Here is a 17,042-nt window from a genome sequence, read left to right as displayed (position 1 = left end):
TATAGTGGTAGCTGTATTAAAAAGCTTTATTAAAATTAGCTGTATTAAAACTCTACTTCTATGAAGTACTTGGGTAAATGTACTAAGTTACAATCCACCACTGGTTCTATGCTCTCATCCATTGTTGTGTATTATTTCGGAGGTGGGGTAGGGGTGGTGGAATAGACACGCCCCTGAAAACCTAAGAAATAACAGGGATTCATATCCTCACTAAGCCGCGTGATCGCACTGGCGGGACGGTACAGGATGGGATCAGAAGATGCTAACACGCCCCTCCCATCCGGAGGGACAGCTTCCATGTGATCTCTCCCTCTCTCTCTGTCCGGGCTTTGACGTCAGACGTGCTCCTGTTCGGTTGCTATGGCAACATATTTCCCTATACCCCCTTCCTCTTCCCTCCCTCTCTCTCTCTGTGCTCTGCTAGGTCCACAATGGTACAGCCAGCATCTTGCAGCACAATGGTTGCAAGGTGGTGAGCTGAGGCAGAGTGATTCAGCATCAGCAAACCTCGGTTCCGTCCACCTCTGCCTTTTTTTTTTTTTTTTTGGTTTCTCGTCTTCTTTTTCGGCCTTTACCCTCCCTCTTTCGTCATATTAATGAGCGTTTTTCATTAAGACTTCAGCTATGGTCACCGCAGTGTTTCCCGTCGGGATGTTTTGAAAAGGACAGGCACTGGACTGGGATCGTCATCAACTGGCACGGAATGGTAAGGCCGGACGGGTTTGTTTAATGTGGACGCGATGCTTGGATCTCATGCTGCCTGGATGGTGGAGTGATGAATATTGATCGGAAGGGAAGGTTAATGAAGTCCACTAGTGATGCCTCAGTGGGGGGGGAAAAAAAAAAAAAAGGGACAGCGATTAATAAATAAATAAATAAACAAATAAATAAATAACCAACCCCATCTTGATGCATTCACCGCCGCGGATGTTGTTTTATATATATAAGTATCAGCGCTGTGAGGGATTTCATAATGTCCTGGCCGGACAAACTGTATTACACCTTGCATTAGCTTGAATTCACATCAGTAATAACATCATCCAAAAGGGGTGATATCCAGTCTACCTCTCTTTCCATTTTAGTCATTCTGTAAATCATATCCACATAATCTGATAAGTCGGTGGGAAAACAGCCTACGTAACTGCTGTGAAGCACGTTATGTATGTTTCATCGGCAGTGCAGGAGTGGTGCAAATGGAATGATGGCTGAATGATGCTCTTCATCACACAAGTCTTTCATAGGCTACATACTGGAGGCCAACATGCAGGGTTTGTCCCTCCTCCCCCTCAGAAGTCAACTGCGCACCTTGTGCATTATGCAGACCATCAGTACTTCACCAGGGATGTGGGGCCGGCCTCAGATACCTCCTAAGTGCTAGAAAACGGTGTCCTCCGGCGAACAGTCTGATTTAATGGTGATTTATTGACTCGTAAGGGTGTTTCTCGCAGTCGTGGTTTGGACGCTGGCTGCTGTAGTTGTAGTTGTATATGAAGGAAATGTTTAAGTAATTTCTGGACTTTTTGTCATGAAAACAGCTTGAAATAATCCTAATGCAGAGAGTGAGAGAGAGATAGAGAGAGAGAGAGAGGTGCTGTTCAACCCTAATGTGGGCTACATGCTGTGGAGAGGATTAAATGAGATGAAGCTGCAGAGGAAGGCAATTTCTCCAAATCAGCTTTGTCCTGAGTGCTAGATCATTGGAAAGACATGGTAAACCCACCTGATCTATTGATTGCACAGGTGTGCAGACATACACAGGGCTTTCTGTTCTGAAATGTTTTCTTGTTTTGCGCATGCTGACAGTCATGGTCTAATTGCTGGCTTTGTGCTGTGCTGTGGACTCAGTGAACATTCACAACAAACTCTCCATGTTCATGACAGAAGAGAGAGAGACTTTTTTTTTTCTTTTGCGCTGTGACCTTGGGTGCTGAATTATTCAGGAGCAGGCTTCCATGCTTGTGAAAGTGCTGCAGGGAACAGGCTTAACAATTAAACAAAGCTTTTTATGGGTGTTTCTGCAGCGGCCGAACAGTCACATCCCTCTGTTATTAGATGAATAGGCTAACGGCTCTTCCCTTTCTCCTCCTTGTCATCATTAGCTGACAAAAGTGAACGTTTTTTTTTTTAATTTTTTTTTTTTTTATATATCTCTGGTGAATTTCAAAAGTAGCTCTGGCATTATAAAAACAGGCTGTTTAATTTGATGGGATATTGATTTCTGGGAGGTAGCTTGTTTATATAATGAGGAATCATCAATAGAAATGGTCACCAGCAGACTAAGGTTATGCTGCACCATTACGCTCATATTTTTGTTCTGGTTTGTTTTGCTGAGTTTGGAGCATCAGTGCACTAATCCTTTGTTATGCAATAAAATAAGGCAATGCATTAAGTTGAGATAATGGAGGGATTTCAGGCTTTATTAATCAGCAAAGTAGGGCATTTTATCTCCTAATTATAATTTGGTCTGTCGTGTTAGAAAATAGCAAAAGATGGTCACCCCAGTTTCACACGGTCTAAGGTAATTTTTTTGAATGTCTTGTTTTCCCCAAATAACAGTCCTAATCTTAAATAGATTCAGATTGCAATGTGATATCACAGAAAAGTCATTACAATTAAGAACATGGGGAGGAGAGGAATGAACAAACACCAAATAACTGGGGATGCAGTCAAGTTCAGGATAGCACGTCTGAAGCTGAAAAAAACCTCTTCCTTCTGGTAATCAGTTACTTAAATACCCACATCAGTCATTTGAAGGCCTGTCTGTCATTGCGCTTTTTTATGGAAGGTCAAAGTCATCATTAGATGAGGATGGGTTACTGAGGAACACCGGTATAGACTGCTATCACCTCGTGACCCTGGCTGAGTATTGGTCCTAGCTGTGAACTACTGTGGGGCTAATAATCCATATCACAATGACAGCTTAATTATTAATTTGGATGAATTCAATTCAGCTGTTGCTTCAAGATGCATAATTAAACAAGAAGAAAAAAAAAAAAAAGGAAAACACTCTGCCTGAAAAAAAAAGTAAGTAAGTAAGAGAGAGAAGATTTATTTAGCTAGCCTGAAGTAGATTAAGATGTGCTCGGTAAGTGGTCACACTTAAAAGCACATAACTGTTAGTAATGTGCTACATAATAACTGCTCAGAAAGCTGAAAAAAAATGTGTTCTGAGGACATCTTTCATAGCATGCTCTTATTTATTTTAGATTAAAAAAAATGAAATTCTTGCTGCACGGCAGTTTATTCCCCCGAGTTGCTGTATTGCTTACCACTACAGACAAACAGAGACAATATGCCTGCAGGGTGGGAAATGCAGTTATATAATTGGATTTGATCTGACAAATACGCAGCTTTTATTTGTGTTTACAGATAGCTGCGTGCAAGACTTTAAGCTGTGTTAGATTTGATCGCAGTCTTCTCATGGTATATATGTAAAGATCATAATACTTTAGGAGACACAAAAGGTCACTGTAGAAGCCAGGTGCTATCAAAGGACCTGAGGGTGGAGGAATTATATGAATACATAAAGGGATAAATAGATAACTTGCTGCCATCAGGCAGGTAATCAGTTATAGGAATCTAGAACCCAACCATATGAAAACACCTAAACAAAATCTGTAGTTTTGAAGACCATAACATCATAATATCATGAAGCATGATATCGCTGTGATTATGTCAAACTAAAAGTTAGAAGTATTCAGGATGCTGTCTTGCAGAAGGCACAAAGTGCTCCAGTTTTGCCCTCTTTTTCCACTGAATGTGTGTCAGGTTTTGTAAGAAAAGCTGTAAATCAGATGATTGCGCTCAGCACCTGCCAAAGGCATAGATGTCATTACTATGCAGCTTATCAGAAAACTGCAGCGTCAGCAGGTTATTGGCTAACATGTCCGTTGTTTACTTGAAGTGAATCAAGCGAAATAAGCGAGACAACACTCGAGAGCGGAGACAGAGGAGGTGAGCAGATTTCAGTTGTGAAGAAACAAATCAATAGCTGTCAGTGAATGTTCGGATTCTGACACCCCTCAGATGAGTCAGTGTTGTCCTTGTTTTCCTGGCTGGGCCCGCAGTTTTGAGCGCTTACCTTCCCCTTTCCCTGAGCCCAAAGGGGAGGATGTACTGCGTTTAGCTCAGGCTGCAAAGGAAAGTCGAGGCAAAAGCTGCATACTGCTGGAGAGGCTGAGGCTGCTGAACCAAGCGCTCACAATGGAGCTCCAAGGGAGGGGGAGGGGAGACGTTTGCAGCAAGGCTGGGAGCCTGGGAGCGGGAATGGTGGGAGCGAGGGAGGGACAAAAGAGAGGAAGGATAGGAAAAATGCAGGCTCTCATCAGTGTTGACGATGGAGGGAAGAATAAAGACAAACAGGGATGTGGACAATGTTGTGATGTGAACTGTGTGACATTAGCAAAACGAGTCTAGCTTTCAAGCCCACAGAGGAGGAAAGAACAGGGAGAAGATGGCAATAAAAGATGGATATGAGAGCAAACATTGGTATCTGTGGACATTTTGACTGTCATGTGTGCTTTATTGTGCTTTATCTTTACACTTCTTGTAGAAAATCAATCTGACAGTACAGACAGTGCCTGTACTGAACAAAGAATACAATGTGTGCAAGTCCAACTCAAAGACAGCCAGAAAATGCACACTAAAAAGCAGGTGACACATAGCTACCACACAAAAATGAGCATCATTATTGACTGTTTTGAACGCCTGCATCTCTAACACTATTGCCAAAAGTGCTTATTATTATTATATTGTAGGATTATATAACATACTTTTTTCTCAGTGTTACCATTACTACCATTACTGTCTATGAATTATTTCAAAGGCAGAAATGGTAGACAGTCAAACACACCTTCCAGTCCAGAGAGACTCAGGAGATATTGGCATGGCACCCCTTGGCTGCACTTCTCCAGCTAGTAATGAAATGGACCCTCATGATACACAAGAAATATCTCATAGCAGGTCCTTTAATAATAGTCTGTGGGTGTTTAAACTTACTGCTAGTAAAAGGTCAGAGTCAGATGAATGTGACCATACCCCTACTGTCCCAAAGCCTCTTGGCTCTGCTGCAAAGATTTTGTACCGGTTATTAGTTTGGATAAATAATATTAGTATTGGTGAAGGCCACATTATTAATCCACTGAACCCCCCAAAAGGTCCTTGCAAAATCTTTTTTTTTAATTTTTGTGTTACCTCGGACTAAGTTTTGTTTTGCCACTCACTTTTGCTTTTTCTTACTATTATGTTTGCATTTCCTTTGACCCCAGAGAAACCTGTATCAAGATCATGTATTAAAGTAGTCTACCTCTGGTTGAAATTATAGTTAAAGTCAGTACACACACCAGTCCACACTGCTAAAATGAACAAAAGGAAACTAAAGGAGCAGCTCGCTCACTGTATCTACAATACTGTATCTGTATTATGAGTTTATCTGTGATTATGAGCGGAGCCTTGGGATAACTCTGTAGTATTTGCCATGTTTTTATTGTTACGCTTATAGCTGACACATTTAAAATTAATGGGTGCAACACTTCTTGCTGAGTGTTGCATTGAAGCCACTGTATTGCTGAACTCCAGTGGTGTCTTGGTGACAAATCTGTCAAAAAAGGGTAAAATACTAGTATGGGCAGACATAAAAGAGACAGAATAATCCATAGCAGGAGCCAAAGATGGAATAATAACCACATTCAATCACAGCTTCACCTGTCTTAGCCATGCAGAGCAGATGCATCTGTGCTCCCAACTAGCAGCCTTATAACATGAGCACCGAGCACCAGATACACTATAGAGCATCCAAGCTGTCCTGTTTGTAGCATCTGCAGAGACTCGGCTTAACTTGCAGTGTATTATAGCTTGCCTGGATCAATACACTAAGTGTTCATATGAGTTAGAAAGGATTTACGACAAAACTTACTGTAGGCTGCACTTCATACTAAGTCATCTATCTATCTATCTATCTATCTATCTATCTATCTATCTATCTATCTATCTATCTATCTATCTATCTATCTATCTATCTATCTATCTATCTATCTATCTATCTATCTATCTATCTATCTATCTATCTATCTATCTATCTATCTATCTATAAAATGAAGCAAACTACAGATCTACAGTATATATTTGTCATATATATATATATATATATATATATATATATATATATGTTTGTTTTGAATCTAAATTTGTTACCATCCTAAGGCACCCTTACACAGTGACTTGCATTGTTTCATCACCAACAAGCTGAAATATAAACCCTACAGAAAGATCACCATCTCAGAATGTGTGAAAAATTCTTATTTGGAAGAAGTTACAAGATTAGCATAAATGTCCAAGATGCTTGGGAACTAGAAACCCACTATATGGATGGAATATACAATATAAACCTTTCTACCAGGTATGTACACAAAAAAGGTAACAGAAAACCACAAGTCTCCTACAGTGGATCAGACCAGAATTAGGAACTAATGCTGTATAATAGGATCCTGCCTCATAGCTATGCAAAGTATTCACTAGTTTGCCTGAGGTATAGTTGTACCCATTGGGGGTGGATGTAACAGAATGCCCAGCATTCAAATAACAAGGACCAGCTACAACTGCAGGCACAATGATTGGACTCACAACAGGCACTCCAATTAATCCTGAGATGTACTGTATCTTCTACAATAGCCCATTTAGGGTAATTAAAACCTTCTTTCTGTCCCTCCATACTGCCTTTGTCATAGTGCCATTCTTGAGTTTCTCTAGTTGTCTCTTAACGACAGTTGGTCAGTTCTTTTGTAATCGCACAATGTATTTCTGTGGTTGAGAGAGTTTGGTGTGTTAAGGCCTATAATTCAGTTCAGTTCAGTTCAATTCAGTTTTATTTATATAGTGCCAAATCACAACAGCAGTCGCCTGAAGGCACTTATATCGTAAGGTAAAGAGCTTTCAATAGTAGAGAGAAAACCCCAACAATCAGACAGCGCCTATGAGCAAGCACTTGGCAACAGTGGGACGGAAAAACTCCCTTTTAGCAGGAAGAAACCTCCAAATAACCAGTCTCAGGGAGGGGCAGCCATCTGTTTACCTATGTGTGGTACAGAGCTGAATGGAAATAGTGTGAACTTGTTTGCAGTACATAATTTCTCATCTTTTTTATGTGTTGCACTCTTTTTTTGTTTTGTTTGTTGAGGACTTTTATCAATTTGAAAATATAACTGATAGTTGAGGCTTACATAAGAACCAGAACCAAATCATGAACCAAAATATGTTACTGCTGCTGGTTATTTTTTATTTTTAAAAAATCTCCATCCATAAACAGTAATGATCATTTTTGGAACATTAAAGTTATTTTGTGTGTCTGCGCACTTTGCTGATCACTAGGCTCACAGTAAAACTGCACGTGACCCACATGTCCATAATGGTTATCCAAATATGCTAAAGCAATTACATGGTCTGGAACTGGGACTGAAGGGCGCTCGCTCGCTTGGCTCCACTGGCCCTGCATGAAACTGCTTTGACACAGGCTCTTAGTTGTCATGTTCAGATTGGGAAATAAAAAACAAAAACAAAACATGGCAGACATGATGGCAGTGTTACTAACATCCTACTGTCTGATACCAACTGACAATTTTATATAGTCTGCAATGGAAAGACTCCTCAATGTCCAGTAACAGCGTTGCTTTATTAAGTCTGATGCAATGTGGAGCAACACTTGGAGACAAGTTTCACAAGTTATGAAGTTGAACCAGGTATTAGAAAAATACACAGAGCTGGAAACTGAACTGTCCATAAATGAAAACCTTTTTGTTCTTTGAGCTCCTGTGGTAAGGTATCAGCAATAGTATAGTTTTAGTATCTGCACCAACTAAGGAATTTATACTGGCATTAACAAAGTTAGCATACTTTTAAAGGATTTTGAATTCTGCAAGATGTGTGACTGCATTGTAATTGTAACTGTGCAGTAACTAAGCTGTTTTCTACATAGTTTTGACTAATGCTGCACTTTCCACCCTCCTGATAGTGAGCTCCCCCACCTATATTAAACATACATCATAGTCTTCTACAGAGCGAGGCTGCAGGTGAAATTAATTTAAAACATAGTAAATCATGCTCACAACTGCTGTAGTTTTATAAAATCTTTACTGGAATTTAAGGTAAATTCACTGTAATTATGTAGGTCTTAAAAAAATCCTTGAATAACCTGAACAGTGAACGTACAGCCTTACTTTTTGCTTATTCAACCTCTCTATCAGCTGATGCTGGCTTGTACTGAGGAGCCATGTTGCAGTCAGAATGATATATGGGCATTTTAAGGAGTGGTGCTGAGTGTAATTGTAGGTGCATGCAGCATTTCAGCCGTAAGTACTATCAGCAGAATGTAGTCAGAGGGTTGAACAAACAGAATCTGCTGTTTTTCTGTGGCCGTGGGCTACCGTGGGAGGGAAGAAATTGTCCTAGTGTGATTTGTTTTGGTTTGTCATTTTCATTGCTTCTCCACGAATAACTTTTTTCCTGATAATTATCAAGTTTTTAATGACATGGCAGCCAGCCACATTCTAATTTTAAACTACAGTTTCCAAAAATGATGGCTCCCAGGTAAATTGTTTATGGTCTGCGTTCAGTTGCTGCTCCATATTTTATTCATCGTGATGAAAGTGTATTCACCATCTATTTTCTGTTTGGTGTTAAAAATCTTATGAAAACACACTCCATCAGAAACAAAAGCTTTTTATTTACAATTTTGCGATATAATAGACTATCACCTTATTAATTTATTGGTTTGCACTTAGGAAAAGAACCAAAGGAAACACAATGAAATCATGTTCATCTAGGTTTTTATATTTTGTGTTTTTAAATGAATATCTGCATATAAATATGCTGCTAAGTCAGCATGCTGACTGTTGAGTTCCTAGATTGCTAGGACTTTAATGCACAGGATCCCACTCAGAGAGGATCTAAGTGGTGTTTGAATTGCTATAGTGTGTACTAGTGGAAGACAAACAGTTTGGCCTGTGAGGGCTTAGATATCTTATGTACTCAGACGGGTAAAGATTAGAACAGCACAGATACAGTTAGCCTGCTGCCAGAGTTGACTCAGTGTTGACCTGTTAGATTAATAGCAAATATTATGCTACTTAATATGGTGACTGGAATGTTAGTCAAACATGCACATGTGGAATGACATTACCATAGTGGCTTGAGGCACTGTAAAAGGTGTATGGTTGGGGCACAAAAATCACATCTGTCTTCTCATCTCATTACCCTTTCCTTTGCTTTATTTCCAACCAAATGCCAAAAAAAAAAAAAAAAAAAAAGAATGATTATGGATTAATTTCTTCTTATTTAATGGCACACATTGCTATTGTTCATGAAGAAGCACCATGCCCAATAGTCAACGGCACCCATTTGTTCTAACACTTTGCAAAATGTCAAGTGAAAAAAGCCGAACCAGAAATCTCCCACCTTTGTGTCCCTTATCTCTTTTCTAAAAGCTGCTCTGCTCCCTTCAGATTCAGCGCATGCATTAAAGTAGTAGCTGTGACAATATTAGAGGACTGGTAGAGCTAAAAGACACATTTATGTCCATTTGCTCCCTGGAGCAAATTGCAGAGTCCCATCCTTTTGGTGCTATTCTAGGCTTTGCAAAAGATGAGGACGTCCTCCAAACTGTTTGGTGTTATAATCACATACAAACTCCTGATGGACCGACAAAGGTCTTTTTTTTTCTCTTATTTTTAATGGCATCATTAACACCATATATGAACTTATTCAAATGATATGGTCATTAGCACACTGGGAGTTACATTACCTGAAAAACCCTTGAAGATGGAGTCATTGTGGGCGAGCTCTCGCTCCAGCTTGATGTGGGAGCTGCTGTCATTCAGAGCTTTCTTTCCTCTTTACTTTGCTCTGGAAGCAATTTGAGCTTTTCTGCAAAAGAAGAAAAAAAAAGAAAAGAAAATTGCCAAATCTCCAGTTAAACCAAATTTACCCATTAGCTGCTGTTTCATAGTGAAAGCCTCCAAGCTTTACCTAAATTCACTACACTGCTTTTATGCAAATGCAATCTTTGATATTACGGGCTTTTGAAAAGCTTATTTCACCTGTGATAGCAGAATCAAATATATTCCTGGGAACCCACATGTATAATCCTCTTAGTTTCCAAACTCATGCTTCATGTTCCTGTAAGTTGAAAAGGTTAATAAGTTTAGTGGCCTAGTGTTAAAATGGGAGGATGGATAAGTACATACAGTGTCAATAGGATAACAGATGAAATGTTATTTTGGCTGTTGACATCACTTTTTTATTGACATTTGTGGCATCAAGATTGAAAAATTGCAAATCTGTGTAGTTGCAAAACTTATATGTCATATATATTTGATTTCTATGACACATCACCGTGTACTGAGAACAAATGTACTGCCTACACACATCCAAAAGGATGTTTTTTGGGGAAATTGAAGAACGATTACCATTATAATGTCTGTATAGTAAATATGACCACCTTTATTTACCTCAGCTGCAGAAAATACAGGACTACTGTCAAACATTTGAAAGCATATCATATGCAAGAAAGACTTGGACTTAGTAGTAAACCTTTATTTACTTTTGTCAATCATGCCCACCACTTCCATTTTTTCCCACAGTACACAGTCCTGTGAAAAACTAAGTATACCCTTTCTGCTTCTGTAGGAATTAAGAGAATAAGTAGCAGCTAAAGTGCTGCTAATCAAATGGACTTGATCAATTGATCATCGGCAAGTGTGAGCACCTCTATAAAAAGAGACTCTACAGACCTCAGTTAACACGTTAAATTTTAATGTTCATGACAGTACAATTAGAGGACGACTGTATGGCTTGTTTTGAAGGGTTGTCAGGAGAAAACCTCTTCCCTTTTTAAAAAAAACATGGATGCACAGCTTAGGTTTGCTAAGTTGCATCTGAGCAATCCACAAGACTTTTGGAACAATGTCCTTCGGTCAGATGAGGCCAAAGTGGAGATGTTTGGAAATAATGCACAGCACTGCATTTGGCAAAACCCGGACACAGCATATCAGCACAAATACCTCATAACAGGGGCAGTGGTGGAGGGGTGATGATTTGGGCTTGTTTATAAAAGTGTGTATAGTGTATAGTATATAGAGTATAGTGTATAGTGTGAATTACTTTTTTTTATTTTTATTCTTCTTATTTATATGTGTGTGTATATATGGTTGCAGGTACAAAATACATTTCACTGTGCATTGTACTGTGTATAACTGTGCATGTGACAAATAAACACTATCTTAATCTTAATCTTAATCTTAATCTAATCTTGTTTTGCCATCACAGGACCCAGGGAAAGTATTTTAGAGTCAAATGTGAGGCCACCTGTCTGACACCTAAAGCTTGGCCCAAAATGGGGCATTCATCAGGACGAAGATCCCAAGTAGAGCAGCAAATTAAAACAGAATAGCTGAAAAAGAAAAGAATCAAGGCCCAAAGTCCAGACCTCAGCTGAGCTGTCCATAAACGAATGTGTGTAAACCTCAGTGAAGTAGTGTTGAAAAGAAGAGTGGGCCAAAATTCCTCCACAACGATGTGAAAGACTGTCACACAGAAAAAATGATTATTTCAAGTTACTGCTGCCAAAAGTGGTTCCAGAAGCTCCTGAAATTGGGGAGACCTTATTGAGAAGATTGCATCCAAAATATAACTTTATAACTTTAATGTTTACATTTTTACAAAATCAGTTTTAATACATCTAAAAAGGGAAACTTGCTTTCAGCTCTGTAGGAAGTCATCAGCAAATATCATCTCCTTGTCTTTCACTTCGTAATGGGACCACCTCTTCATGTCTTATTTTCAACACGTATTGATCACTGCAACCACACTGAATTGTACTCTGATGAAGAATCAATAATCGGTCAGTTCATATTTATCGAGGACTGGGAAGTGATGAATTGTTGTTTTTCTCATTTTTATTGAGAATGATGGGGACAGAGTAGAGAGGACACAAGCAAATTTTTCCTGGTGGGATTGAGTCCCCACGCCAGGACAGGTGTGAGTGTTGTTTCTCAGAAAAACAATAATAAATCTTTATTTTGCCGTTGTGTATGTGACAAATTGCAGCTACCCACATCATGTGCTCACTCTCTGCTTCCTCTGTTTGTGTCTTTCAGGTATTTATGAGCAGACATTTCTTATACAACTGCAGCCAACCAGTCCTGGATGTAAAGATAGCCTTTTGTCAGGTGTGTGTTCCTTACAGGTAAAAAAGGTACAGTATTCATTCACTTCCATTTCCTCTCTTCTTGCTCTGTGTGTTTTTGCTTCTATGTATACAAAATGAGATAGCTTTTAAGTAGCTGTGTGTTCAGAAACAAAACTTAATTTCCAGTAAATTAAGAATAACAACAAAATGTGTGCTAAATAGTTTGATTAAGAGCTCTGGGGTAAAAGTCCTCTAGGAACCTTTATCAGAAGATGAACCACTATCAGCGTTGTGTTGATAATTCCTTATTTATATCAAAACAATTCAGATAAACCTGATTTTCTACCTTAGTTCAACACCTCCACTGTTTATCATTGACTGAAGTCTATACCAAAAGGAAAGCAGTAAAGTGTAGTCATTAATGAAGCCTAATTGCTGTCTTTCTTTGAGTTCCCACAGTGTAAATGCAAAACTCAGCTGGGGCTGTGATTCCATAAGATAAAAAGACGAGTGCTGCATTGCTTGTTACAAGGCAAAGCCACAGGCAATTCAGCTGTAGCTCAGAGTGATTGGGATGTTTGCAGTGCACATATGCTTCTGAGTGTTTAATTGCTGCTAAAGGTACAGAAATGTATAGAAATAATCTGATCATAGGTTTGGAGGACTTCAACCTTCAGTGCCTTAAAACACATTTATTAATCTCCCATTATGGTTCAAACATAACGGTACATACACAGTAGCTTTGTTTGGTTTGTGAACTGTGTTATAATTACCAAGTCTGTAATTACCTGATATGTTTTGTTGTGGCACCATTTGGTTGCCTGCCCTGCCCAAGTAATTACAACTGGATTGCTGGGTGAAATGCAGTAAATGAATAATGCCTTTCATCAAGTAAAGACAAAACCTACTGTCATTAGATGGCTATGACAGAGGTTACATTTCTGCAATCAGTTTGGCTGTAAACCTGGCTGTACTGTAAATCCTGTCATGTTTATGTTGCTTTTCCTTTTTTACCAAAAAGCCTTTAGCGTGAGCTTTTTTGTTGTTTTTTTCAGCAGCTAAATACATAGTGAATGTTTATTAATTGTGATACTCTTCTTAGATAAATATATTATCTAATTATGATTATTACACATATATATACTGCTCAAAAAACTAAAGGAATACTTTTAATCAGAGTAGAGCATTGAGTCAATTAAACCTCTGGGATATCGATCTGGTCAGTTGTAGCAGAGGGGGTTGTTAATCAGTTTCAGCTGCTTTGGTGTTAATGAAATTAACAACAGGTGCACTAGATGGGCAACAATGAGACAACCCCCAAAACAGGAATGGTTTTACAGCTGGAGGCCGCTGACATTTTTTTCCTTCCTCATCTTTTCTGACATCTGCCCCTTTGTGCAAGGAGGAACAGGATGAACCCTATCAGAGCCCTACAAAATGACCTCCAGCAGACCACTGGTGTGAATGTGTCTGACCAAACAATCAGAAACAGACTTCATGAGTGTGGCCTCAGGACCTGACATCCTCTAGTAGGACCTGTGCTCACTGCCCAGCACTGTGGAGCCTGATTGGCATTTGCCATAGAATGCCAGAATTTGCAGGTCCACCACTAGAGGCCTGTGCTTTTCACAGATAAGAGCAGGTTTACGTTGAGCACATGTGACATGAAAAAGTCTGGAGAAACCATGGAGAACATTATGCTACATGTAACATCGTTTGGCTTGACCGGTTTGGTGGTGGTCTAGGTAGGCATATCCATGGAGGGAAGTACAGACCCCAACAGGCTAGGCAACGGCATCTGACTGCTATTAGGAAACCCTTGGACCCACTGTCAGACCCTACGCTGGTTCAGTGGATCCTTGGTTCCTCCTTGTGCACAACAGTGTCTGGCCTCATGTAGGGAGAGTATGCAGGCAGTTCCTGGATGATGAAGGAATTGATACCATCGACTGGCTCCCATGTTCGCTTGACCTAAATCCAATAGCACACCTCTGGGATGTTATATTTCAGTGCATCTGATGCTGCCACCTCAGACTGTCCAGGAGCTCAGTGATGCCCCGGTCCAGATCTGAGAGGATATCCCCCAGGACACCATCCATCATCTCATTAGAAGCATGTCTTGACATTGTCAGGCATGCATAGAAGCATGTGGGGGGTCATACAAACTATTAAGGACCATTTTGATTTACTGCAATGAAATTGGTTGATAATTTTCATTTCCATCAAAAGGTTCCTAACACATGACCCAGTTTATTTCAGTGTAGATATCCAGCATGATCTTCTTCCCCATTGTGATATCATGTATTTTCAAAGTATTCCTTTATTTTTTTGAGCAGTGTAATAATGATATCAGTTTTAAAACGAATAACCTAATAACAACAAATGTACATTGTTGATGTGTTACATATACATTTTATGTTTGCACATTGCAGGGTTTTGGAAAACAAGTGGATGTGTCATATATTGCCAAGCATTACAACATGAGCAAAAGCAAAGTGGACAACCAGTTCTACAGTGTGGAAGTGGGAGACTCTACCTTCACAGTTTTAAAACGTTACCAGAATTTAAAGCCCATTGGCTCTGGAGCTCAGGGAATTGTCTGGTAAGTGCTTAACAATGCATTTTTCTTGTGTCCTATTTTATATAATGCAAGCTGTTCGACGGGCTTTGATGTAATGTTTAATTGACAATTATTTCATTTAGCTGCTAGCTGTTCTTTTAACTGAACTGCTGCTTTTTGTTTTTAGGATTGGAGTGAATACAGTAGATTTTTGTGAATAATCCTGCTATTTTGACAATATAGAAGTCATATTTTCTATTCTTCTGAAAGTTTTGGTGTGTCATATGATAGCTGTGGACCCAAACACAGGACACGGGAAACAGGAATTAACTTAAAAAACAAAACAAAACAGCTTTAATACTGAAAATTCACAAAAGTACAAAATCCAAAACTAAAACAGGCCAGGAGCAAGGATATAGTAGCAAATAGTAGCAAACTTCAGGGAACATAGAACAAGGTGCCTTCAACCCAATTCTAACAACCAGCAGGGGGGATTCTTCATTAGTTGGTTGTAAAAAAGGTCCATTTGTGCAGAAGTCTGTGGGAAAACAGCCCTACTTCTCACTTGATCTGTGACCTCAGTAAACACTTTCCTGATGGGTTTGTGGTCTTAATTGCTCATTTCAAGCCACATTTAGAGTAAACTAGACAATAAATGTGAACTAGTGATACTTTAAATAAATTTCAAAAAAAGACAAAAAAGACAGTTAATTTGTTAATAATACCAAGTGATAATAGTCTCAATTGTAGTTGTGTTTCTGAGGAGACTAACAATTACTGGAAAACCTGGCAAATGTAGATGGTAACATCACATTAATTAAAAATCAAGATGAGCATTTTTGTCATAACTCCGTCTCAGATGTGAAGGGCGTGGTCTCATATCCTTTCTGGTGCGCTCCAGTGAGTTGTTGACACATCGTTTATTTTGAATATGGACGTATGGGCCGTAAGAGCCTTACAGGGTGGGCATTAAGTGAATCCTTAATCCAGATTGCAGAGGGAGCTTATATTCATTGCAAGTCAACTCACGCCTGTCCTGTCAGAATGCAGTGAAAAGACTGCCAAGTCTCCACTTAAAGGAATGCGTCTTACAGTCTTTGTGAAACACCCAGACAGATCTATAACTTATATTTATGTTAATTTTGTGTCCCTGAGGTGATATATTCATGCCACAAACTCTCCCTGAGATGACTCAAGTTAGCGTGTTTTATTTCAGTATATTTTATATAGTGTTTGAAGATTCACAGACTCACAACACTCCTGCCCTCCACTTGACCTCTCTCATTGTCCTCCCTTTTCTTCCCATGTCCTCAGTTCCACTCTCCTTCCGCTCCAAAGTAATTTTGTGCATTTGCAAAAGAGCTTGGGCAGGCTGTAACTGCTAATGCTGGGACTGTGCCCATTTTAAGGATATTGTAGAGATGGATGGCAGGGAGTGCAAATCTAATTGAACTTGCTCTGCTGTGTGCTGCTTGGCTGTGCCCGCAGCTGTCATCTGGTGTCATATGGTGATAGTATTACCGCAAACAAACCACATAAAACCACACAGAATCATATAAATATCCTTCTGATCATAGAGATCAAATTGGATATACTATTAAAGTATCATAGTTCACAAATACATAAAAACATACTAATTTACTGTGATATATAAAGATAAAACAACTTGTTGTGCCTTAACTTCTGCGCAATCCCCATCTGGGTGACGTAATCATATTTACATAAACATCTGTCTTAATTTTGCACAGATGGTTAAATGCTAACACAGTTACAACATACCTGGGCTTTCACTGCAAGCAAATAATATGCATACAAGCAGACAGAGATTCAGAAGTCTGTCTGCCAAAATCAGCAGTGACTAAGTCCACATTCTGCTTCTCTTATGCAATCAGTAGAGTCTTGTCCCAGTAAAGCCCGAGAACATGCTAATGAGGTAAAACTTGTTCTTGCTCATCTTTGCTGCAGTTAAGACTCACTCTGCCAATGTTGTCGCCTACAAAAATCCCAATCTGCGCACATCTCTGCCCCTCTGACTTGGTCAGAATGAGCTTTCACAAGCATCTTAGGAGGGATGAAGGCTTTAAGTAGTTTAGCTGGTCATGACATCATCTTTCACTCAGCTACAAAAGTGATGACTGACTCCAAATCCCTACTGGTTCAATGCTTTTATGAAGGCTCCACTGTTTCCATGGCCACACATCATCTCTGGCCTGGAGTCTCCACAGAGTCGTGGCAAACCACAGCAAATCCCACCCAGCCATATGCAGCCAGATGCCTTGATACTCAATTTTATAGCATCTTGTC

The 17,042-nt window shown here is 39.4% G+C and overlaps 1 protein-coding gene across 8 annotated transcripts in view; it reads left to right on the top strand.

Moving 5' to 3' along the window:
• The first annotated feature begins 386 nt into the window (after window positions 1–386).
• Window positions 387–17,042, top strand: part of mapk10 (mitogen-activated protein kinase 10) — a 40,745-nt gene continuing 24,089 nt past the window's right edge. For 7 of the 8 annotated variants that reach the window (XM_030743132.1, XM_030743130.1, XM_030743131.1 and 4 more), the window contains exons 1-3: window positions 387–706; window positions 12,147–12,218; window positions 14,611–14,780. In XM_030743132.1, coding sequence (XP_030598992.1) covers window positions 704–706; window positions 12,147–12,218; window positions 14,611–14,780 — 245 coding nt within the window. In that variant the 5' untranslated portion in view covers window positions 387–703. Of the gene's footprint in view, window positions 707–12,146; window positions 12,245–14,610; window positions 14,781–17,042 lie in introns of all 8 variants that reach the window. The other variant, XM_030743133.1, reaches the window with a different exon arrangement.

The sequence above is a fragment of the Archocentrus centrarchus genome, chromosome 12 (genome assembly GCF_007364275.1).
Source record: "Archocentrus centrarchus isolate MPI-CPG fArcCen1 chromosome 12, fArcCen1, whole genome shotgun sequence".
NCBI classification, from domain to species: domain Eukaryota; kingdom Metazoa; phylum Chordata; class Actinopteri; order Cichliformes; family Cichlidae; genus Archocentrus; species Archocentrus centrarchus.
This window is presented reverse-complemented; position numbering and strand designations above follow the sequence as displayed.